Source organism: Acanthochromis polyacanthus, chromosome 11, assembly GCF_021347895.1.
Source record: "Acanthochromis polyacanthus isolate Apoly-LR-REF ecotype Palm Island chromosome 11, KAUST_Apoly_ChrSc, whole genome shotgun sequence".
NCBI classification, from domain to species: domain Eukaryota; kingdom Metazoa; phylum Chordata; class Actinopteri; family Pomacentridae; genus Acanthochromis; species Acanthochromis polyacanthus.
In genome coordinates, this window is record NC_067123.1 from 35,000,649 (window position 1) to 35,024,815 (window position 24,167).

A 24,167-nucleotide genomic window follows, 5' to 3' on the forward strand; every position below is an offset into this window, starting at 1 on the left:
CTACTTCAAACCATAGTCATGCTTGTTTCCACAGAGGGACAGGACTCTTTACATTGCAGTGAAAAGACAACAGGAGCTTAAAAAACACCCAGAAACTGCTTTGAGGGTAAAATCAAGAGCAATCTTTCAAACAAATCACCTTAATCATAAAACAACTACAAGCGACACTTGAATCTTTAATTATACCACACTCAGACTTTATCATTTTTTTCTTCTTTTTACAGAAATACCTACTGTAAGACAAACACACAAGTTACAGCTTAAAGCTGCTGTCTGGAGTTTGAATCGCAGCATCTCCCAAAACACTGTTGGTCCCTCCCTACCTCTGATTTCGCCCCTTTATTTGTGCACGCGCTCAGTACCTGACAGGAGTGCCCGGAGTGCTGCAGCATCTTGCCTGTTTTGCTGTTTTCCACTCTTCTACATTTAGTACATTTAGCAAATAATAAAGGAATTACGTTAGAATGCTGTATTGAGTCTAACTTGTCCTAATACCAAAATAACATGAATCTGCTAGGACGAACGAGTAAAGTTTCAATATGTGATTACACTCGTGTATCCCTCTCGATGACGTTGTTCATCAAACTTAGTGCATTTACGCGTGTATATGTGTTACATTGTTTATTTATTTCTATCTAGAGTTCAGAATTGCATGACTCCTCTGATGAAGAGTATGTCCCAGATGCCCCAACATCTTCCTCCAGAGGTCGGGCATCTAAACGAAGCCGTCAGGCGGGCTATGGAGGCCGTGGTCGGGGAGCGACGCGAGCACCCCGAGCCAAAAAACGTCCTGCAGTCTCTTGGCCTGACAAGCCGTGGGATTGGTAACTTTTCTGGAAGTTGCTGATCCCTGATGCTCTCTCCTCCACAAGCAAAACAAATGTGCACGCGGTTGCGTAGTGCGTAGCTCGCCCACCTCTGCATGGGCTTGCTTGCTGTGCGCGTAACCGTTGATTGACAGCATGACAAAGCTGAAGCTCGAACTTGATTGGTCGGCAGCGACCGGCGCTTTTTGGAATAACATGGGGGTCTATGAGAGGAAGGCGGAGCTCAGGAATAAATTTTCATATCGCGTTATACTAACTTTATATTACAGTATCGAACTAGACTAACACATTTAAGCTTTGTTAAACAATGATACATAAATTGAAAACAAACGGAAACTGCGGACAGCAGCTTTAATAGTAAAAAGTACATTTTTTTTGCATCTTTATTTAGTCTATTATCGCTTTATCTTTTAAGTTCAAATGCACGTCTATGTGAGCAGAGCAGGCTGTAAAAGATTTTTCAAATTGTGAAAAAGGTAGCCTTGTATTTTACTGAACAAATGACCAATGTCCTTTAGATTTAAAAAATAATGTCTGCCATAAATTCTCTTGTTAATGAGTCTGCTTGAAACAACCCGTGTATTAAAGCTGTTTATGGTAGCCTGTGAGCACCATGCACACAGAAATTAAACTCAGAAACACTTACTTCACAGCCATCCACCTACACAAGGCATGGAGATTATTATTCCTGACACGAGTGTCATAACTATTCAAGAGGGACCATGCTTGATATCTGATACTATAACTCTTAAGTAAAAAGCCTCTTTCACTACATTTCATTGACAATATTAAAGAGACATGATTCATACAACCCCCGTTCATCTGAATATTCTCAGGCTATATGATAAACTTTCTGGAACAACAGCTCTATTTAAAAATACAGCTGGCAAGAAAATAATCAAGTGAATACATTTTCCATTTCATTGCACTGCTGACATGCCATCAGAAATTTCGGACACCTAAAGACTTTTTCGTACATCAGGTGTGATAGTCTACATTTGGATACATAAATCATCACAGGGCCAGCAGCAAAACAGGACAAAAAGGGGTGAGAAATCACATCTTGCTCAATTGTATTACAAAATGTCCCAATTGTCAGAAACTGAGGGCATAAATTGACAGATTCTTGTCATGTTGGATAACCAGGGAAACTGTGAAATAGATCCAAGATTTGCAATCATGTCTGATACCGTCCCTGTCAGGCAGCCGAATCTGGAAACCCGGGCCAAATATAGTTAAAAGTCAAATTTGTTTTCACCTGTGCAAATTCATTCGCTGTATCAAGCCCCTGTTAATAAGCATCATAAAACCTGTCCTGTGTGAATATGCATCAAAGTTAAATATGCCTATGTTAATATTCAAGCCTACAAGCAGCAGCTCTCCTGCAAACAACAGATGGAAGTGCAGATGCATTTAAGTAAACCATATTTATGAACTAAAATATTGCATATTTAACAAAACTATATTTAACTAGACAGAATAACCGAATATCCAACAAAATTTCAATAGTAATAAATTAGTCACAGAAGCAAAACAGCTAAAAAAACAAACAAACATATGAGCCACATTTTATAACAAAAGCACGTCCTGAACTCTGAGGTGGGATTAATGCTTTTCAATGCAAATTTAAAATCTGCTCCCTCCTTCTAAAATACACTAAAAATTAATACCAAAAGCTGCAGCTACCTTGTTACCCGAGGCGGGATCCAGATCAATGACTCACTTATTTTAGTCATACCGGCTTGTTACCCATAATACCATCTGGATTTCACATTTCTTAAGACTGGTGGTGTGGAGCAGTCAGACAATCTCTAAGGAAGTGATTCAAACAGATAGGCGCCATGCACTTCGACTGAACTCACCGGCTTTTGGGCTAGATGCCCTTCTGCTGGTGTTTTAATGTGCTCACCTGGGAAGGCAAACATTTTCTGCTCCAAACATAGAGGTATCTGCCTTAGTTTTAAACTCAAATTAAATTCACACGGCTAACAGGTTGACATGAGGAAACGTCATTCATCCGGAAGGGCTCAAGGAGGGTTTGAAGCAGTTTAAATGGAACTGGCTGCTGTCAAAGAGACGGTGAAGGCTTGAGGTAGCTGGCAGCTAATGAATCATAAATGAAAGAGTTAACCCTGCAAGAGAGGATGAATTAGCAGTTAATGCTTATTTGTAGCAAGAATCTATAATTATTTTATTCATTAAGGAATAGTTAGATTTAATTGTGCCTTTTGTAATTTGTCAAGCGTCCTTCACCTGGCATTGATTAAACCTTTAAAACTGAAAGTGGCTGCCTTAAAATGCCTTAGATGTAACTCTGCACCTTCTCTAGTTTGCATTTCTCTCTATCTCCTCCATTTTCACTGACATTTGCCTGCAGTACAAGCATACCTGCTATCCATCGACTCTGCTCAAATTCTGTAAAACTACTCTGTGCTACACAACGGCAAGTTGTAAAAGTGGAACAGCTGAACCTGACATGTTCATGATTGTGAAGAAGTTGATGAAGTGTTTTCTAACATATAGGAACACTTAGAGAAATGTTAACAAGGGTTAAAACTGGATTTCTATTCACGAGGGGCCTTTAATATATGGAGAAAAACATTTCTTAAATGTGTGCTTAACATGCAAATGTTGAAACTGATTGTGAAGTAGATGAAGTGTTTTCCAGCACATTAAAGCACTTACAGACATGTTAGCAAGCGTAAAAAACAGATTTTCATGAACAGGGGGTCTTTAATTTCTGTAGAAAAGAGTATATCTCATGGTTATTTATTTGTTATTTGTGTGTTTAATACACATAAGTGGCTCAAATGTTACACATCAGCCACAACATTAAAACAGATGAAGTGAATACCATTAATCATCTTATTAAAAAGTTTTTTGTTTGTTTTTTTTTGCTGGGAAAACTTGGGTCCTGGCATTCATGTGGATGCTAGTTTGACATGTAGAATCCACCCCAACATATCAGCAGACCAGGTATACTTCCACCATGGCAAAAATCACTCCCCACACTGGCTTCCTGTCTACAGGAGAAGAGATTTTAAAATCCTGCTGATGGTTTATAAAGCACTGAATGGTTCAGGCCCAAAACACATAAAGTGATCTGCTGTCACTTTATGCAACCTCTGAGGTCTACTGGTCTGCTTTGACTCCCTAGAGTTACAACTAAACATGGTGAAGCAGCATTTACTTACTTAAACTGCTCTTGAGAAACAAGAAAAAGAGGCATTGACCCAGGCTCCAAATTTTTCCAGATACCAATCATTTGAGCTTCCATGTGACAGTGGCGCACAGGGGATTTACACAACGTGAAGCAGGTGGTTTTAATGTTGTGGCAGGGAGCCGTATGAACTAGATAATCATCATTTTAATATATTCAGTTAGTGAGTGCAATCAGCAGGTGAAGGTGTTGTCAGTGCTGTCCTCACCCTCCACATCTGATGAGCTACACCAGCAATCATACATCATCAGTGTGTGTCTGTTCAAACAACCTGCATTAATTCAACCAAGCACATTTCCAGCTACCCCTACTGTAATGATCCCAGTGCTAGCAGCCCCTTTTGATACAGCAACAGCAGAACACCAGTAATGAAAGCCAGCACTAGTAAACTGCAAGCCCCCACAATAATGTACAAGATGATAAAGGGGTAGTTCATAGATTTATGAGCTCATATGAACCCCTTGAGGCCTGCAGTGTCTCTGTACTCAGTTTGAATAATGGTTTTTAAGCTAAGACTGACAGGGAAAAGGACTTGGAGATTTATTTACACGAAAACTAAGTTGTATATTCCGAATGCACTAGCTGCTCTCCCTTTCCTTGACTGTAATTATCCGGAGCACTTAGAAATTCAAGATGTGTGCACTTGATCATGAGCGGGTTTGAGACATTATGAGAGTCGTATCAAAGGTACCACGCAGTCGACAATATCCAATATGTCAACCTCCCTGAGGGATATACTGTCTCACTGCTGAGGTGAAAAATGTCTCCGTACCAGTGGTTGACTGGTGCTTCTATTGTACTGACTGACTTATTTTGTTACCATAGCACTGGCTGACTGATAACGCCGTCAGTTGTTCATTAGGAGCCAATCACAGCCCTGCAGACACAGAAACTCATGAATACGTAATGAAGAGGGATGATGCGGGGATGTGATTGGTGGGTTGCGCCGCGAGGAAGGAAACAGATTGTTCATACATGACAGACACACAGACGACAGAAAAACACCGACAAACTCAGCTGCACACGCTGCCGCAACACATCAACAGACGGACAGGTTCCTCAGCGTAAACACAGATGTACACAGAGCTTAGGACATTAGCAATGACAAGAGTGAGTTTGCATTCAGATACATGGTGCACACAGCCTCTTAATATGCACAATAACACACACTGACATGTGCATGGACCCAGATACCCGAGCACACACACACACATGCAGAAACACACAGTGACACACAAATATTGACAGCCAGGTGTTGGGGGTGTTGGGTTGGGCATTAAAGCAGAGTATCATGCAGGGAAGAGTGTGGACAGAATACCTAATCAGTGTTACCTTGAGCGTTTCTTAAATTGCATCTATGCATAAGATTGTATTTTTTCTCAAGCACTGGGGCAGAATTAGTAGAGAATGAACCAAACACAGGGACACAAAGAATGAGTAAACAATGACAAACAGAGAAGGAAGCTTGCGTACTCCAGATTGAACACAATGTCTTTATCTTATCTTCAACAATAAAATGAAAGGTTTTCAGTATGCAAACAGCCCATCAAGTATGTGTCTGCCCACAGTGCATAGCAATTACAGCAGCACACACTGTGTCTGAGTAATGAACACTCCAAATGTGCAACACACACAAGAGGAGGCAGTAGAACTCAATAATCTTGGTAGTATATCCTGTGCTGCCCACTAGGAGGCGAACAGGCAGACTGTAAGTGACCAAATGAATGACTACAGTAGGTGTTGGCTTTGCTGATAATCTTGACACCTAATTGGAATAGAATTGACTTACATTTCTATTCACATTCAAGAGGGAGTTGGCTGTAAATCATTGCATTGCTCCCATTTACTGTGCTTGGGTCGTTCTAAAAACAATCCCAGGTTGGGGTCTGAGTCAAGATCCCAAAGAAATACAGCAATCACAAGAGTGTTGAGACATTTCCATTATGCTGATGCAGGAGGAAATAAAAAAATGCTTTCTAAACATTTAAAATTTTGGATGCAGAAACAGTCTATTGATTTAGAGGTGCTACCTGGAATTCAAACAGGAGGACTACTGAAGGTCACAGAGAGCATTCAGTCCAACATCTCCCTCCATTCTGTGTTGGGGGAAGTTCAGGCTTGATTCACCTTTATGGATTGGTTACATTATAGTTTAAATAAACCAAAGTGGATCATTTCCAAAATTGCACATACACCTTCCTCACAGACTACAAACTCTAACCATGAACATATAGGCTTGGTACTATAATTGAAACGAAAACAGCAGGAATATATTTGATTAGGGCATCTTAATCTAACTGAACCTTCCATAGGCTATCCTGATGCATCTGGGCTGCTCATAGAAACACAGTTAGCTGCTCATAGAAACACAGTGTTTACCTCAGTTATCATCATCTGTTGTTAGTGGTCTGCTGGAAGCCGCTTTTATTTTGGTTGATTGGAATCAACTCTTGCAAAAAAACTTGAACATGCACCAGCTAGCACAGTGTGAGACTCCTGGGCTTACACTTGATTTTAATGTTTGAAAATACAAAACGGTGTGAAATGCTGAAAGAGATCTCCATCTGCTTTTAGCAAATTCTGAATCAGGAGAAGTGCAGACATGCTGAGGCAATAAATATTAGCAAATCATGAAAGGAGCTTTTCTTGATTTGCAATCACAATATAGATATTTTTATTTGCTGAATGTCATTATAGTTGGACAATTAGCATATAGTTCACATCTGAAAGGTTGATACATGTATGATAATGCCATTCACATACAACACTGTGTACCTCTAACTGTAAAATTGACCTCATTGGGATTACAATAATAATATTCCCTGATAATGTTCAGTAACTTCTGTTAATGCACTACACATGCATCACTGTCACTCATTTTTCAAAAATCCTTAAAAGAACATATCACAAAAATAACCTCTAACCTCTGAGAGATGCTGTATGGATACTCAGAGAACCATCTCTTTGAATCACATTATCTCAGGAATTTCAAAGTCTCCTTTTCCTTTTTTGGGGGGTTTCATCTGCTCAGCTTCCTCTGAATGCTGATCACGCTTATTTTTTTTTACTTTAAAGTCTACTGAAGTGATTTAGACATGAGGATTCTGGTGAAGTAAAAGTTCATTTTGTGCTTTTAATCACCATGTTTTCAGGAAAACTGTTCCATCCTCACTTTGCAGCATTGCCAGGATCTTTCCACTCTCATTTTCTGAGATGTTAATGCTCTTTAATATAAGCCAGAGAATATTTTGCAGCGGTCAAAATAAAATGTGCTCAATAAATGGAACATTTTGAAACTATTTATTTGACCAGACGGCTTGCTGATGGACCTGCTGACTGGCTAACTGTCAACTCTAGTGAAAATCTCATTGACTCAACATGGATAACTTTATGAATAACAATTAAGACTACAGGCAATCTAGCTGGTTTATAGTGTTTGAGGGTCAACATTGCAGTTCAATTTCATGGGATGCACAAAAAAAACAAAAAAAAACAAGCTTGATGTCTGGCTGACTGAATCGTTGTCAGGTTTCATAGGCTGTTGTTGGAATTGAGAAAAATAAAGTGATAAAGATAAAATGTTGTATAACAGACTTGTAAAAACATGTGAAATAAAAAGCGATTTGACAAAAGAACTGAAAATAAAATTCACTGAAAACAGGGTATGCTAAAATAAACATTACTTTAGTATTACCTTCAGTAAGTCTGTTGTTTTTAGCTGCACAAAGCAGAATTTGAAAAGTAGGGTCTCTAATGATCTCAGATCATTACAACCCAGTGTCTTTGTCAAGTGCAAAGTCAAAACATACAGCATATGTAAAATATAGCCTTCATTTAAAATATTGCAGTAAGTTTGGTTTCTTCTGATAAATTACAACACTACCAGAGTTGAGGAAGTTTACTGAATAAAGTAATTATACGTCTTTAAATTACGTTTCAGCAAAAGGAACACATTAGAGCAATAGTTCTTTGGTTACACATCCCAGCTCAGTCACCTAAAGCTGCGACTCCAAATCCTCCACATCCACATCTCACATTCTGTATTTAACATGAGTAGAAATAGAAAACAAGACACTGTGGTGCAACAAACAAGTAACCCAACACTTTGCAAGAATTTAGAGTCTCAGTCAGTGACTGCACACAGCTTCCCTAAAGTACTGACTGTGGGTGCCCAGTTTAAACACCTTCCAAATATCCCTGTAAGTAACATTAGCAGGCCAAGTAAGAACACACATTTTAATTTGACAACCTGGACAGCTACTTTGGCTGATTTTCGAAGTCACCACAATACTGTAACATGCTACTAAGCACTTTGTTATTGCACAATAATGGGAAACATTCCATTGGTATTTACTTGACATTTAACGATGGACAAAGCCCTACACCCTTTAATCCTTTAATGAACTAATTGTGCGAACTAATCTGTTTTGTGCATCCAGTTATTCCAACTAAAGTTAGTCCTGTGAGTTAGTTGACTTGTTTCCAACTAACTTGTTTACAAATGAAAGTCTGCAGAAGAATTTCAAGCACTTGACGGCTACATGCATAATATCGTCCTGAAGACTGAGAATAATGTTCATGTGCCAGGCAGAAAAATCACCGTCTTTGCCATATGATCGAAATAGAAGACAGCATTGTTCTTGACTTGCAGCACAGAGCTTGTTAAACATATGTATAATAGCTGAAACCATTTATGTATTTACCAGACTAATCAAACACTGCCTTGGAAAACATTGCCTGGGTGAGGCAGAGCTGCAAGCATGAACCTGCACTCTGACAGAAGCCAGGATCTGCTTCAAACATCGGAGTACTGACTGGATAACACGTTCAAAGATGACACCTGATTTGTTCTGGTGGAAAGAAAAAAAACTGCCATGTTCCAGTGGATGTCTACTCACTTCGACAGTTCTGGGCCCTACTCTGGAACATCTGAGACGTCGTCTGGCTGACTTAGTCTTCACACACAATGGGATAAAATGGTCATGTGGCTCCTCTACACTTTCCAAATGGTACTGGACCAAACGGCTGTTCTCACAACAAAAAGAGTCATTCTGCAGGCTTTGTGAACCCTCAGACAAATGTATTGACCTTTTATAAATGCCCTTTTACCAACTGTTAATGGGAACAATACTTTTTAGGCCACATGGTGGATACAGACATTGTAGTTTTAAACATTCTTCTTATTTTTGGACTCAATACAAATATTTCTGGCTGGAGAAGCATTCCTTGAATGATTGTAGCTGAACAGCTGAGTGAACATGAGACTCACTGGTTGAGTGAAGCCATGTGTGACATACAGGCTCACTATGTGTCCATGGCTTTTACACTGGCTCTACTTATGAATAATTGCACAGAGAGCATGTTTTTCTTGAAAAAAGTGCAACCCTGAAAATGATAAAAGTTGACCTTTTTGATGAGAGATGAACTTGTTCTTATATTATTTAACAGGTAAGACGACTGGCTGTGTTTGTTGGGGTTGGGACCATATTACTGTGGCCATGAACATGGAATATTCAACCACAGAAGCCATAAATGATCCAGAGCTTTAAGCGTCACTTAGCCTTTTACCACTACTTGGTTTTCCCAACCTCTCACTTGCTATAAACATCCACATCTTCACAAAGAATCTGTTGTAACTCAATCAACCGCACGGTCAGTCATTAAAGTTTGATTCTGCAGAGGTTATATGCATAAAAAGGATTAAACTTGCACCATAAAGAATCCACTCTGTTAGTTTGTTTCAATGTGTGTGCCTTTAGGTCTTAAACAATAAGTGCAGCAGCTAGCAAATGTTCAAAAAAGAACTTTCTTCACAATCTGATCACTGTACATTGTCAGTCCACCTCAGTTAGAAAATAACTTCAGTGGGAATTATGCTCACGTTTCTTTTAATCATTGTTCTACTGTCTCAAATATAGGGACTTGGTTTTCTTTGACACACATAATCATGCACTTTATATCTTTGGATTTTGGCCAGTTGGGCAAATAAAAAAAGGATGTTTCACTTTTGTGGGACATATTATATTTTTGTTTTTTTTCCACTATTTACTGTAATTTTATAGATGTGTGTATAACAATCAATCCATGGGGGAAAAAGAATCTGCAGAGTTACGGATAACGAAATTATCATTGATTTCAGCCCCACAACAAGACATTTTAAAGGTCCCTAATGGTATGAATCCATTTTTATTGTATTTTGCATGTCCTAAAAACTTGGAAGTCGAACAAAAAAGCTGGAGAAATATGAAGAACCTCAATTCCCCTCATATTAGCTTGATGGCCTCCCAGCTTCACAGGCCAGTCAAAATTTTATTCAGCATTGAAGTAGAAACTGAGGAACCAATAGCTGCTGAGCTAAAAATGTGTAAAATGCTGCCCCATTACTTCCCACTGCTTCCACAGTGAGCCACTCAGAAGGAGAAGCTGCCTAACAGTTCACTAAGACGCTTCCAAACTGCCGCTCTGCACCACTAAACAACTCATTTTATAAGCACAACACTGTCTGGAAAATTCCTCAAACACGATTGTTAAAAACAGCAGCTGTGTTGTGAATTTGGCATCATTTTCATGTGAAATGTTGGCTCAGAGAGAAAGTCTGAAGCGTGGAGATGGTCTCAAACCCACATTCAAGTCTGTGTCTGTTGCTGTACGCTCAACTACTTTGTTCAGCGCTTTCAGTCACAAACGCAGACAGTCGTCTTCCTGAAGGGGCATTTGAAGCGGCAGCAGGTTAACTAACCCTTCTAAGTATTCTGAGCTGAAAAATTGAAAGGCTACGACTGATTTTTTACTGAATGTGTCGAAAAAGGGCACAATATGCTGCTTTTAAATTTACATCAAGATTAGCTATATAAAACATGGTTGCTTTCTTGGAAATCTCCATGTGCTGTTTTATTCTGCAGTCCACACTACAGACAAAAAGCATCCCAGTTGAACTATTTGGCTTGCCACCATCGAAGGGTAAACCTCTTACATATCGTGGGTAGAGTCCCAAAATAAACGCACTTACAGGAACTCTCACAGTGGGAAGCATCAGCCTTGATTTTGTCTTAGCCTGCAAAAGCACTACAGAGAGATTCTATAGCATGTTTGAAAACACACTCATCACTTATTGTCTTTCTATTTTAGGGCAAACTGAATATTTAAATGTGTTTTGGTCTTAAGGTGAAACACATTTGCTCTTGCATAGAGATGTTGATGTAGCCACATAATTACTTAGCTTCAATTAAACATGCTAATGGACACTTAATGGCTTAACTGATATTAATCTGAGTAGGAGGCAAGGAGGTGCTGAAAGATAATGTATGACACATTGATGAAACAGTTCAAAAATGTAGAAAAATATTATTACAACACTAATTAAAAAGAAAAAAAAATGTAACCCCGACTACATTTTTCTCGACACTGTTTATTATGTGAAATAAATTCTCAAATCTAACATTTGTAGATATTTTATCATTCCTGTAAATATTAAAATGACTGCTTGAGATATTGCGAATAAAATTATGTAGATGTAAAACAGTGATTGTTTCTTTTATGAGGAACACTGCGTCCTAGGGACAGACACTTGAATTAAAATGGTTAAACTCTTTTAATTTAGGTCTACCAACATAAAGCCTATGGCATTTTTGAAAACCTTTTCATTGTGAATCATTTTGAAGCATCAATTACGCATTCAAATGGACAATTAACTTGGTACGTTTGGTTAAGCCAGGCAGAGGAGCTGCAGGCTTTGCGCTACTAAATACGCTTATTTATGAACAGGCTTCGTCTGTGTCCAAGGTCCATGAACACAATCACATGTGCACACACACGCACAAAGTGTGTATTCCTATCTTTTTGGGGACCTACCATTGACTCCCATTCATATCTAACCCCTAACCAAGACCAAAACAATGCCTAACCCTAAAGAAATGTTTTTGCACTTTTACTTTTTTCAGTAACAACAACATGGCCAAGAAAACACCGTTTCCCTGTATGGGGACCCAAATGAGGTCCCCACAAATGACATTTTGTTTGGGGGTTGTGAGGACAATAGGTCCCCACAACCCCGATAATTACCCGTCCGCGCACACACACACACACACACACACACACACACACACACACACACACACACACACACACACACACACACACACACACACACACACACACACACACACACACACACACACACACACACACACACAGTCACAGTCAGCGGTCATTTAAAACAGTGTAGCATTTAATATTGAAATATTTAGTCACGCTGCAATGCCAAATGACTTGTCCCCTTAAACCCCCCATCTCTCTCTGGCCATCCATCTCATTTTTTTCAGCCTCTCCATCTCTTTTAATCACTTCTCTGGATCTCCTCACTGTTTTACCACCTCCCCTCTCTCTTTTCCTCTGTAGCTGTGCCTTTGTAATGTTTTCAGTTTGTTGCTGCCTCCCTAACCCCGCCGCCCCTTCTCTACAAACTTGGATAGAAATCATTAGAAGATTATTATTAATTCAGAACTTCATAATTTGGGCAGCAGCAGCAGAAGGGGGAGGTTTTCGTGAGCCGAGTGAAAGTGGCTGACCTTATGCACACACACACAACCACACAGAAGGAAAACAGTCTGTCCAGCTCGCTGGCAGCACCTACAGCCAAACGTGTCCCTCTGAGGTCTCGTAGCACTGTCTTATAAACTAAACTAACCCTGCCAAAGCAGATTTGTTCATTTAGTCTCTCAGAGACAAATTTGGAATTGTTTTCACAGTGTTTGCCACTAAACTAAGCTAACCCTGCCCAAGGGTTTTGCCATTATAATTTATTCTCCTGGAGAAAAGTAGAATTTAGTAGACCAGAACAATTAGATTAGAATTAAAATCAAATAAATAAATTTTTAAGAGTAGTGGAATATCATTAAGCGGAACTGTTTATAATGAAATGGAGTTGATGAATATCCTAAGAACACTAATTAAAGAGTAAATCTGAAGGGGATAAAGCAAATACAGTAGAACAACAAAAGTACACAGGAAACAAAGAGAATAAAATGCAAGATAATGTAATCTTCTACAGCTAATGATTCCAGCTTTGTGAATAAATATTTGGCAAGTTGCTCCATAAGATATGAGATCAAGCGATCATCAATCATTTTTGCATTGTCAGTAGTGGCACTGGCGATGTTGCAGTCAGAATATTGATCAGCTGACACTGCTGACAAGCATTTCCTAACTTACAGTGAAGCAACGTTAATATATACAGTAGATAATAAACATCAATTTTCTCAGTAACTGGTGTGTGCATGATACATTTTAACAGACATCCTGTGATGTCATTCTAAGATTTTTCGGAGCAATATGTGATTTTGGATTGGTTCATTATTTTCACTCACCAAACCTAGCCCTACTGCTAATATGTACAAACCAGCAAAGTGAGGGAGATGACTGACAGCTGACAGGAAGTAGCCAATCAATCAGGGGCTTGTTAAAAAGTTTGCTAATTAATCAACCAACTTATCACTCTGACACCCCTCGTTAACATGTTTATTAACCTTTTAAACTAATTAAGATCAATTAAACCAATTAAAAGACAATCTCAGGGGGGAGTGGTCAGGTTGTCAGTCAATCAGTCAAGTCTGAGGGAGAGATGAGGGGAGAGGGTGGAGAGGAGGGAGTGAGGGGAAGTGGGGAAGAAACAACCAAGAGAGAATGAAGAGGGAGGAAAATTTATAGGTTCAAAGAGAAGGATGCGATTTAGACAGTGTCTTTTATGTCTGGCCTTGACTAAATTCAAATCTGATAGTGTTGTCCCTCTTGTTGAGTCTGGTAGTTTGCCTTTATTAGGCAGTCGACAGTGCAGAAATGCAAGACATTCAATAAAGTTCCTGGGCTGGATTCCAATTCAGGATGCCACACCGTTCCCACAAAGCCACAGCATTATCGTCTCACATGGTCATTTCTAAAAAAAATCCAACACAAGCCTTGAGGTATCATTTGAGGTCACATTAATCAGCTCGTCATGCCCTCAGATTGAAAATTTATGCAGATCTAATGTAATATTACCGCTGAATTAATTGAAGTTTCAGTTACTTTAATTTCCTTAATTGGCCAGACTCCTTCAAGTTCACATTTGACCAATACGATTAAGAATTCATGAGGTCATAAGAGGATCTTTTTTCTTTTACATCTAACAATTTAAAATTCATAATCTTAATGAGCCATTACAAGGAATTAATTCATTAGTTCATCATTAGTTCCTAAAGCAAATATTGTAAAATACATTCAGTATCCACATACACAGTGGATCTACGTGATTTATTGTACTTATAGTACGGTTGGAAGTGAGTTGAGTCTTGTCAGTCTCCACACTTGCTCATTTCGATTTCAAAGTCCATTCCTCGGGTGCTAAATTTTCATGTCAAACCTACGCAGGGAGAACATGACTTGTCTGTCTGGAAAAAAGACGGATATCAGTTCAAAAATGTTCAGAAGCTGGGACCAGCCCTACAAAAATGGGGAAATGACCATGATTACTGCCAAAAGAAAACCACAGCTTATCAGTATGTGTGAAAAATACACTACTGTTAGCTCTGAGAAATGCATTCACAATGCTTCACTGAGTGCCATTTCAGACACATGCTGACTGTTTTTTGTGCCTTTTCCCGACATGAAATATAAACAGTATGATTTTTCTTTGACAAACTACATAAACTGGGCCCAGCACACAAACCGAAGCTGCTCCAGAGAGCTGGCATTTCAGATAGGTGTGCACTTTATTTATTTATTTTTTTCCTTTCTGTGAGTGTGGTTTGTATTTAGGTGACTTGCTGCAAACTTTAATGTGCTGAAGTGAGAAGCAAGGCACAGCAGGGAGCGTGTGAGCAATAATCAAGTGGTACAGTGCAATTTTAGTGTCAAGCATGACCAAGATTTATGCTTGTGCTGTGTGCCCACTCAGACCAGGGCAGTGACGCATGGAGGAAGTCAGTCTTTGCTGTTTCTGTCACTGCTTTCTAGTGCAAGCTTAGAGCAACAACCACAAAACGCTTCAAATTGTTTGAAAAAAGTGGAGCTGATTAGAAGACAATGAATACTTTGAAACACCCCTCAATCATACTGTGTTTCCACCAGTACCAAAAAAGCGAAACCTGTGTATTTTGTGATGGCGAACAATTTTTGTACACCATAAGTGAGCGATTCACAAAAAAGGGGCCAGTAGTTTGAAAAGTGAATAGCTTCTTTCTTTTTTTTTTAAGAAAAAGAGCCAATCTGAGGCAAAAATGGAACACTGGAGAGGACGAAAACAATCAAAGTGTAAAAAACAAAAATAAATCTGTTCCAGCCTGTCTGTGCAGTTGTTCCACACATTCTGCTCTCATTATCGCTGTAGGGAGACATGGACGCTGCCAAATGAATTTCCAAATGTTTTCCACCAGTTTGGGTTTGTGTCAAAGAAATCTAACTGTACGCCTTTGAGCCGTTACACGAGAGAAAAGAAAAAGAGAGCGAGCTAGATAGAGAGAAGAGAGACAGGAATGCAGAAATATGAAGAGAGTGGAAGAAAATGTGGTCAAGAAGAGACAAGACAACTGGAGTCACGAGTGTGATTAAAGGGAGTTTAGAGGGAGAAAAACTGTCAGACAAACAAGTGATAAAAAAAGGCATAAAAAAGCAAAAACAAATATTTAAAAAGAGCTGTCATTTACAAACACAAAGATGTATCTGTAAAGTGTACACAAAGGTGCGTTTATTATAAATGAACACACGGTCATCTGCTATATGTGTGTGTAAGTGTGTCCATTTAGATGACCATCTCTGTGTCGGTAATTACATCTCACCTTGATAATGTGCGCTGAAGCCTCGGTAACGGTGGTTGCCATCAGTCACAAAATGCAGCCGGAGCCAGTTCTTGTTGCTGACGATAGGGGAGGGGACATTACTGCCTGACAACCTAAAAGAAACACAGAAAAAAATATTTTGTTTTTATGAAACAGGATAAATAAAGACATTTCCTTGCATAAACACACACTGACAAAATATTAGTCTTTGCTCTTTTCCTCCCCTAATCCTAACTGGTTTGTAAATGGCAGAAAGACTGAGTCTGGCCTCACTCTAGATACATGTGCTTTGGAGCACATGCAAAAAAACACACTTGTCTTATATGAAAAACACAAAAGCAGTGCAGTTGATATTGTAAAAGAACAAACTGAAAGTCTGTGAAACAAGCTAGGCATGCAGTAAATGCAGTGAATGTTACCGTAGCATGTGAGAGTTAAAAGCAAAATTTTGTTTTCTTTGTCCATCTTACATGTGAACCTCAGTTCTCTGTGTGTGTGTAAGAGAGAGAATGTTCAGAAAACATCTCTGTGTATGCATTTGTGACTATGCACAGCATCAAGACTCCACTGGCCAATACAACCAGTCTGATAGTGCAGTTCCACTGGAGAAACTGGGAATTATTCTGCATGCTCAAGGGTGCCTCACTTGTTCTTAATGAAGCAGGGAATAATATTTCACATTCATTGCTCCAACAAAGGTTTCTTCATGAGGTTAGGGGATTTAACTCAACAGCTGATCTTACACTCAGTCCTCATGGTGCTTTCTGAAGCTAACTGTTGGTCTTGTACTGGTGCACAATATTTCATCATTCAACACCATAATGATTATTTATTCTATTTTTCCCACCAGTATTCACCTACATTCTACTTAATAGACTGGTGTATGCAAATGCACCAACTACCCCAACGTCAGACTTCGATGTACCACTTTTAACAATATTAGCCTTTTTTTTTTGCATTTAACAAAGCTGTACAGTGGCTTTGATGGAGCAAACACCAGCAGATAGAACCCAATTTGCAACGCTTTCATCAAGTGCTGAGGATAAAATCCTTTAATTGGCTGAGAAGATGAACAAGGCTCTTGTGGTTGGCAAAGTGAAGAGCGTGAGGTCACCGCTGGCAGCATTAAGAGGAAGTGACTGCCTTGCGGTTGACACTTACAGAATAAAACTCCCTTGTTCTCGCATAACTTCAAATATCTGAAGCTCAAATACAATTTCTGCCTGCAATAACCCTCTTCTATGCATCAGTTCTTTGATGTATGGCGCTTTCATCTTGTGGTGTCAACCAACAGGTGCTGTTTTTTTCTCCCATTACATTTTCATAGAGGTATTTTTAGTAGTATCACCTTGGCATTTGAGACACCAGTACACACACACACACACACACACACACACACACACACACATAAATGGTGTTAAGAGTGAAGTGGATTTGCCCTCTCATGTTCGCATGTCTCCTTCTATAAACCTCCGCAGTCCATTAATATCAACACACACGTGGACACACAAATGCATGGCCTCACTCACACACACACACACACACACACACACACACACACACACACACACACATAAATGGTGTTAAGAGTGAAGTGGATTTGCCCTCTCATGTTCGCATGTCTCCTTCTATAAACCTCCGCAGTCCATTAATATCAACACACACGTGGACACACAAATGCATGGCCTCACTCACACACACACACACACACACACACACACACACACACACACACACACACACACACACACACACACACACACACACACACACACACACACACACACACACACACACACACACACACACACACACACACACACACACACACACACACACACGGAGAGTGGCATTATAATGTATATACTCCTATCCAACAGCAGTACCCTTTAATAACAGTGGTAAAAAGTGGAGCACAAGAATGCTGAGCAGGTGTTTTAGAAGGTGTGTCTGTTTGTATATGTGTGTGTGTGAGAGAGAGAGAGAGAGAGGGAGAGAGTGAACAGGGAGAGGGTCACCTTGTGTCCCAGATCAGTAGGATTGTCTGATGGCTGCTATTAGTCACACACACACACGAACAGCATGATTTCCATGCAACAATGCCAACACAACAGTATACAGCAGTGAACATAGGTGACCAACGTACATACAGGAAATGTCCTTAGTATGTACCTACACCGTTAGGAGGTTTTCTCATGCACTCCAATATGAAGTAGTAGTGGAACAGCATCCTAGCTGCTTAATTTGTTGAAACTGGAGCATTGAAATTGTGTAATGAATTATTTTGTTTGTTAGCTTGGGGAAAAAAAAAAGATGAAACATGTTCTTTAAGCTGAGAGGAAGAGAGAACATTTACAATATCACTAATTATTACCTCATTTATTTGTCTTATTCAGTCAAGAACAGCACATTCTCCAACATCAGTCTCAACGCTGTAGATCATATTCAGAGAGAATACTGAAATTGTATTTAACCTGTTGCGCTTCAGTGTTCTGCCCATGGAACACTTTGAGATCTGCATAAGCATTTCCTTAAATGTCTGCAGCTGCAAATTATTATACAAACACTACACACCGATGGAAAGCTTAGATTCTCATGAATCCGCCGGTATAAACCACTTTCAGATGTGATTACCACAGCGGGTAATATAAACACATTTGTCCGACAAACAACAAATATCCATCCATCCTTTCTCTGTACACGACTTCAATGTACACAGCGCGACTCACATTTCCAGGTTCATTATTACACACAGATGAAAATATTCCACAAAAAACGGCCATAATCCAACCTTGGACATCCAGGCGAAACAAGCCAGCCAAATATTTTGTCCAAAACATGTCTTGAAGTCGGTATATAATCCACGAATAGGTTGTTTTCGAGGAAATGCACCTCCCGATGCGCGTCCAATATTCCCTGTATTTCTCGTCATATTTTTATTTACAAAAAAAAATTAGCGATTTTTTGTACTGAAAATGGCTGGAATTGACTGCACCTCATAGGGCTATACTGACTACCATATGGCTAATGCTGAATTTATCTATCATCTGGATCAGACTGTAAATTCAGTTCCTAGATTCATGCAAGACATTTGAAATTTTAAATAGTTGGTACATGAAGTTGTTTATTTATGAGCGAAGGTCTGAATAAAGACTGTGTGGCAATGACTATATTAAATATATGAAAAATGGAAATGAAGACTGAAAAACTATCAGTTGTATCAGTTTTCAAACGTCCTACAAGTTTGTAAAGCACAGCGAAAAGAACTGTAAACACCAGCCTCAGCCTCGACAAGCAGAAACACGTCAAGTCAGACGCAAAAGTAAAGTTCATGATATTTTAAGCACAAGTTTTAAACACTTCAGATGTTATTTTCCGTTATAAAGTCTATTATAAAGTTCTGCTATTACTTGTTCAGCATAGGATTACATAAAGAGACCAAAGCAGCTTCAGCCTAAGTCTGCCGATGTACTGTGACAACTTCCCCAAGATACTTGGAACAACTTAAAAGCACTGAGTCACAACAAGTATTTATTCTGTTATTTTAAAAATGTTCTAATTCACTTTGCATAAAGCTAACTGATAAATCAAAAGTCATGACAATATCTTTGAAAGCATCTTCACTTGAATTTTAGTGTTTACACAGTAGTGCTAACCGTGACATCTCGCTCCTTTGGTCTCTATAAATTCTGCAGTCTCTGTACTTCAGTGATCCTGTGCGTATCTTAGGACGGAATAAGACTACTTTAGAGTTTGTCTAGGCATCCATGTTTGCAGATCATTTGGATTTGTCTGTGTCATGGTTTCTTTTACACTTGTTGTAGTCCATTTACATTTGACCAGATCATCATTTCAAACATGCAAGTTTGATTGGTGGCCATGTCCACAGGAGATGCTGAACATCTCATGTATCTGCAATTCATGGTTACCCATATTAACTGTTTATGCATATATCTGAGAAAATATTCACTATTTCTTCACATAAGCTTAGTTTTTGCTTTAGAAGACCATACAAATGTCCTCTATTTTAATGTAATGTAGGATGGAAAGTATAGAAATGCTGTTAGAACTTTTTTTAGTGCTAGTTTTCCAGGTTTAGCTAGAGATGTATTTGTAATTCAGCCTCTTTTTTTTATTTTTACAAAAGTTCACCATTTTCTCCTCTTTACCTCCTCCATGCCAACCCTTTCACGTACTTCATTCAATTCACTCACTTTCATACACATCCACATTTCCAGCTCGTCTTTCTCTTTTTGTTATGACACCTTTACCCAGAGCGCTATGCGCGCACATTCATAAAACAGGAATTAAGTTGTAAGTCTATACAGAGAGCCCATATGTGTGACACTGAATTATTTAACTGCAAGCTCAAGAAGCACTTAACATCTCCAAGCTGCATGACAAGGGTATCATTAAAAAAAAGAAAAAGTCCCTCTTGCAGCAGTAGATGGGAAGTTAGTGAAACAAGCTAGTAGCTAAAAAGGTCATCAGTCTGTTTTCCCACAACAGCTGAGAGCGCCTCCTGCTGGCACTCAACATGTAATTTAAAGATGTACTACTGCATAGGTCTCATGCATGGATGTATTTGAGAGATGAAGATGACCGTGCGAGTCTACCAGCTACCTACATGATTAATTGAAGGCTAAAATGAAGCTTGTAGCAGAAACCCGAATACTTCCAAAAAAACATCAACCGAGGAGCTATCTGATATTGCCCCGTGTGGACAATTTGTAATGCATTATTAAGCCATTCATCTATGCTGATGGCTTCTGTCTGTGACTGTTAAATGTTCTCCCAAGATATCTGCTATAAAAGCACTTAAGAGCAGCCCTGAGGTATTCTAGATCATCGTCAGATGGGTCCCAATGATTTTTTTTTTGAAATAGCATGATCTGAAAGGGTGTCCTACCCTGTGATTTGACAGTGACAGAGGCCTAAACCACACTGGGTGAAGCCAGAGTTGCTGCTAACACTTCAAATGCCTCAAAGTGGGAATGTGGTCAGACGGTGAGTTTTGTGAAGATAACACGGGCTATCAGTGAAGCTTGTGACAGGATAACTTGTCTGCATGTGATAACAGACATAGATAAATGCAATAAATTGTTAAAGAAGTGTAGAGAAGAGCACTAAACAGTCCCCTGGGTGCACTAATGTCAAATAGACTGCAATGGAGGATTTTCATTCACCATTTTTCCAAACATGCATTAAGAAATCTAAGAAAGAGCTGTGTGAGATGGTCTCCTGAACATATTTCAAAAGCAAACGTCATTGGGATGAAATATTTCCTGGTTGTATGACAATTTTGTGTGACTAGATCCCAATGCAGTAGCATCTTTTGGTATAAAATGTTTTATAACTGGTGCTTAAAACTTCATAGGAGCCTGTCAGCAATCAACCACCAACAATGGCTGTTCCTGTAAATGTGCTGTTCGGTTGCATAACAACTATTGTTCGCGTGAAAGTCATCAGCCTCGCCAGGTAAGTTTACTGGAAAATTATGAAAGCCTCCTGTGTTTCGTGCTCACCTGCGACTCCTGTAGTTAAAATCGAAAGAATAAACACGGAGATGGAGACAGTGTGTGTCTATGTGTGTGCGTTGCGTGAACATTTATGTGTGTGTGTATGCCTGCAGGAGAGAGAATATCAAGTGGAGAGTTGCCAGAGGGAGCGAAAGAACATAATTGATTAAATACACTAGACCAAAAGAGCATCTCTCCCTCTCTCCATCTCTCTGTCTACCATCCTCCCATCCATCCTCTCCCCTCCACAGAAACACAAACCAGCCATTCCACTGAGCAGTGCGGGCATGAAAGTGAGGGAGAGGGAGGAAATAAAGAAGCATGGGGTGGAAAGCGGGTGGAAAGAGGTAAAGATCGATGGAGGGAAGACATTGAGACACGGAGAGAGAGCAATGGGAAGCAGGGAGTGGAGGGAGAACAACACAGGGAGTCTGACAGAGGTACATAGCTTTGTTTGTTAGCTTGTTAATTATTTATCTTAGTGTTTAAGCAGAGTGTAATCACATAACACAAAAAGCAGCATTGCTAGAGAGCGGATTTTAGTGTATATATGCATTAATGAATAAAACATGACATTTAAATTGAAATTTTCTGCCATGTTGAGCACATGACAGGAAATATTATACTTTAATCAAGTGAAAAGCTCATTTACAGTAATGGAACATGTTGACAGAATACAAACAAACTTCCTGTGTGTGTGTGGCACGTGGTGAACCACTGGTTTCAGTTTGCATGGCATAAATCATTACACAAATAATAAGCTTTGAAAAGTTCTCAAATATAATATCAAACACATTAATGCAACACAAAGGTCAAGTTTTCACACAGTATCAACTCCAAACTCAGCTCAAACGGCCTCCAGTCACTTTGCACATGTGATCTTATAAATTCAATAATACACAATCCCTCACATTTAAAATCACTTGAATTCACTCAGCAATAGCGCAGCTGGACAATTTTTAAGTTTAGCTGAGTATCCTGATGTTTGCTGTTATGTAAAAGAGCTCCCACAATTTGGATTTTTCACAATATTCCCCTGCTATTTTGACTCCCAACTCCTGCATAAAAATATCTTTCCCACAAATATAACCGGTTTTCTTTGTGAGATTTATTCAGGCAGTCTGGTGCAAAATGCAGTCGTAGCCTCAGAGGTTTCTGTGCAGCCTCGTTCTTGCAAGAGCCTTTAAATTGCTCACTGTGAAAGTTCGGCTGAAGGGGTTTTGATCTCATAAGTGACATCTTGCACAGAAAAGACAGATGGACATATGACACTGGTAACCTGATATATGGCTGGTGTGGCTCTGCATGAACTGTCTAATGGATGGCTCTAAGCACACATGCAATATTCTTCCATCAGTGGTCTTACGGATTACACTAACCCAATACTAACTGCATGTGTGTGTCTGTCTCTGTGTGGCTATTCATTAGATAGAGGGGGAATGCTACTTAATCAGGCAATCTGTCTTAATAGCTTCCTCTAATTAAGACAGGTGGGAACTGCCATGCACATACATACACCAGCAAACACACACCAACATTCGGGAGAAATGCACCTTCGCTCACACGCATGCACTCACAGAAATGAGCGCGCGTACACACACACACGTAGACACTGCAGGAGTGTTGGACTGAATGTAGTCTAGGTGATGCCATCATCAATCAGTATAGAGACAGAGAAGTCCTGTGTGTGTGCATCCTGGTGTTTGTGCACAAGATTGTTTATATACATCGTGCATTTATGTATTTGTGTGTGTGTGTGTGTGTGTGTGTGTGTGTGGGTGTTCGTGCTTGCGGGAGCGTGCCTGCTGTGTCACTCTCCATCAATCTCAAGTGGGCAGAGAGTAATCAGTGTTCACAACAGGACCCTGCTCTGTCTCTCCCTCCCTTCCCTTTATCTCATCTAAATTTCTCTCCTCCTCCTCGCTGGCCTCTTCACAGAGTAGCGACTTGGTTTTAAAACGCTGTGTTCAAATGAACGGCGAAGAGCTGAAATAACACATAAGCGAGTGGCTGTGAACCATATTGCGGAAAAAAGCATTACGACATCAATAATTTACACATTTGGCAGGGAGGAATTAAACTGCAACAAAATGACAAAATTACTTTTTCGGTGCATTTCTACAGAGGGTTTTTGTAGTTTGGTTTTGGACCATTAGCCCAAATAAGGATGTTTTTAATGCAACAGGATGTAATGATGCTCTAATTTTGTGTCCCAAATTTGGAGAAGGCATTTCATTCAGGGCTGGAACTGGACTGGCCTGTATGACACCTTTTGGATGAAGAAGTCAGGGCTCATCATCCATTATCAGTGTCTGACCTGTCTAGTGCACTTGTAGCTGCTTCGGAGCACAACCTTGCGGTCAGGTTCCAAAATCTTGTGGAAAGCCTTCCAAGAAGAGTCGAAGCACGTTGAAATATAGCGGTAATATCCAGGTGTTCACATACTTTTGGCCCTATGCTGCATCTTTAATCTGAAGAAGCCAGCAAATATAAGAATTGACTGTAGCACTAAATTCTGATGTGAGAGAACTACTTTAAAGAGTTAATTACCTTTTTTTTGGCTAAATAACTACCCTTAAAGCAAAAGAATACACTTTTACAATCAGAAACAGCTGAGGTTTGTTTTGTACCTTGTGTAAAATGTTATATACCATCTGCTGAGTAAGTAAGCAGTTTGAAAATCTAGGTAGCTTCTTGTGTTTGTTGATGTAGTTAAAAAACACAGCCAAAACACTGAGAGTGGTATAAAAGCTGAGAAAAATAAATTGGTTCTGACCAAAGTGTCAAACTG

The 24,167-nt window shown here is 39.5% G+C and overlaps 1 protein-coding gene across 7 annotated transcripts in view; it reads right to left on the bottom strand.

Annotated features, from left to right (window-relative positions):
• The window catches only part of LOC110965912 (CUB and sushi domain-containing protein 3), a 365,206-nt gene that overhangs the window by 132,663 nt on the left and 208,376 nt on the right, over positions 1-24,167 (bottom strand). For all 7 annotated transcript variants that reach the window (XM_051955084.1, XM_051955088.1, XM_051955089.1 and 4 more), the window contains one exon: positions 15,858-15,970. In XM_051955084.1, coding sequence (XP_051811044.1) covers positions 15,858-15,970 — 113 coding nt within the window. The remainder of the gene's footprint in view (positions 1-15,857; positions 15,971-24,167) is intronic.